Source organism: Musca vetustissima, unplaced genomic scaffold, assembly GCF_032173495.1.
Source record: "Musca vetustissima isolate MV318-11 ecotype Yass unplaced genomic scaffold, APGP_CSIRO_Mvet_v1 utg357134, whole genome shotgun sequence".
In the NCBI taxonomy this organism is placed as follows: Eukaryota; Metazoa; Arthropoda; class Insecta; order Diptera; family Muscidae; genus Musca; species Musca vetustissima.
Genome location: NW_026877293.1, coordinates 15,253 through 16,285, shown reverse-complemented (window position 1 = coordinate 16,285; position 1,033 = coordinate 15,253). Strand labels below are relative to the sequence as shown.

Below are 1,033 nucleotides of genomic sequence, written 5' to 3'. Positions count from 1 at the left end.
AATGGCATGTGTTGGAATTGGTGTTAGTCGGTTTACTTATAGATAAAGATCGCATATTTAAGTTCGTTCAATTTTATGTCAATGTTCCTTTGAAAAGGCGACGTCTTTTAGGATACATATGTAGAATATCCCCAAAGTGGTGAAGGATATAGTCGGCCCAGTCCGACTTTACTACTTTCCTTACTGGTTAGTATTACATTTGAGGATCTGGGGTTCTGTTGGCGGGTTTAATCTAATCTCCACTAGTTTTTTTTAGCATAGCGTGATTTAAAAAAGTATATTTATTGTTATATTTATTTATATATATTCACAATACCATGTATGTCATTCAGCGGTACTTTATTTTACTACAAAAATTATGTGTTTTTGTACATTTGTGATTGCAAGTAGAATTAAACGAAAAATACATTTATCCGCCTAATCTATTCGAATATTATAAAATTTGCCGCCCATAAATACAGTTTAATGGTGATAAGAATTATAGTGGCCATATGAATCATAATGACCATTGTCATATTCATTATGATGTTGACTATAATGGTCGTCATGTTCATATTCAATATGATATTCATCGTGATGATCATCATCCTTGTGGTGAGTTTGGGGATGTTCAGCATGACCAATTGTTTTGACTTCAGCATGGAAACCGGTGTGATCATCGGCATGATAGTTAACAACACGAATAGTGCCATCAGCTTCCTTCAAGAGATAGCCACCTGCAAAGTTGTGAAGAATTATATTTATTTTAAGAAAATACTATAAATTTATCGCTCTTACCATGAACTTTATCGCCATCACGTTCTTCCCATTGTTCTTTAATATCTTCGGTTTTCAAATCTTTGACACCATATTTATATTCATATTTGGGATGAGAATAATAGTCCTTATGATCGACGTGGTGATTGTCATGGTGATCCTCATGATGTTCCTCACTATGATGACCCTGATGTTGTTCATAGTGATCCTGATGACCTTGAGCCATGGTCATGGCAACACAAAGTGTCACAATAAGGGCAATAATTACAAATTTCAT

At 34.3% G+C, this 1,033-nt stretch overlaps 1 protein-coding gene across 1 annotated transcript; it reads right to left on the bottom strand.

Annotated features, from left to right (window-relative positions):
- Window positions 1-462: 462 nt before the first annotated feature.
- LOC133321872 (histidine-rich glycoprotein-like) lies at window positions 463-1,033 on the bottom strand. Its single transcript, XM_061530946.1, has 2 exons — window positions 778-1,033; window positions 463-716 (listed from the first exon to the last, which is right to left on the bottom strand). The coding sequence occupies exons 1-2, from the start codon at window positions 1,031-1,033 to the stop codon at window positions 463-465; spliced, it is 510 nt and encodes a 169-aa protein (XP_061386930.1).

What these genes read in the sequence shown, in the direction of transcription:
- LOC133321872 (XM_061530946.1), bottom strand. Translation starts at nt 1,033, where the DNA reads ATGAAATTTGTAATTATTGCCCTTATTGTGACACTTTGTGTTGCCATG. An exon ending in TGATGGCGATAAAGTTCATG is followed by an intron (nt 717 to 777) that starts GTAAGAGCGATA and finishes ACAACTTTGCAG; the next exon opens with GTGGCTATCTCTTGAAGGAA.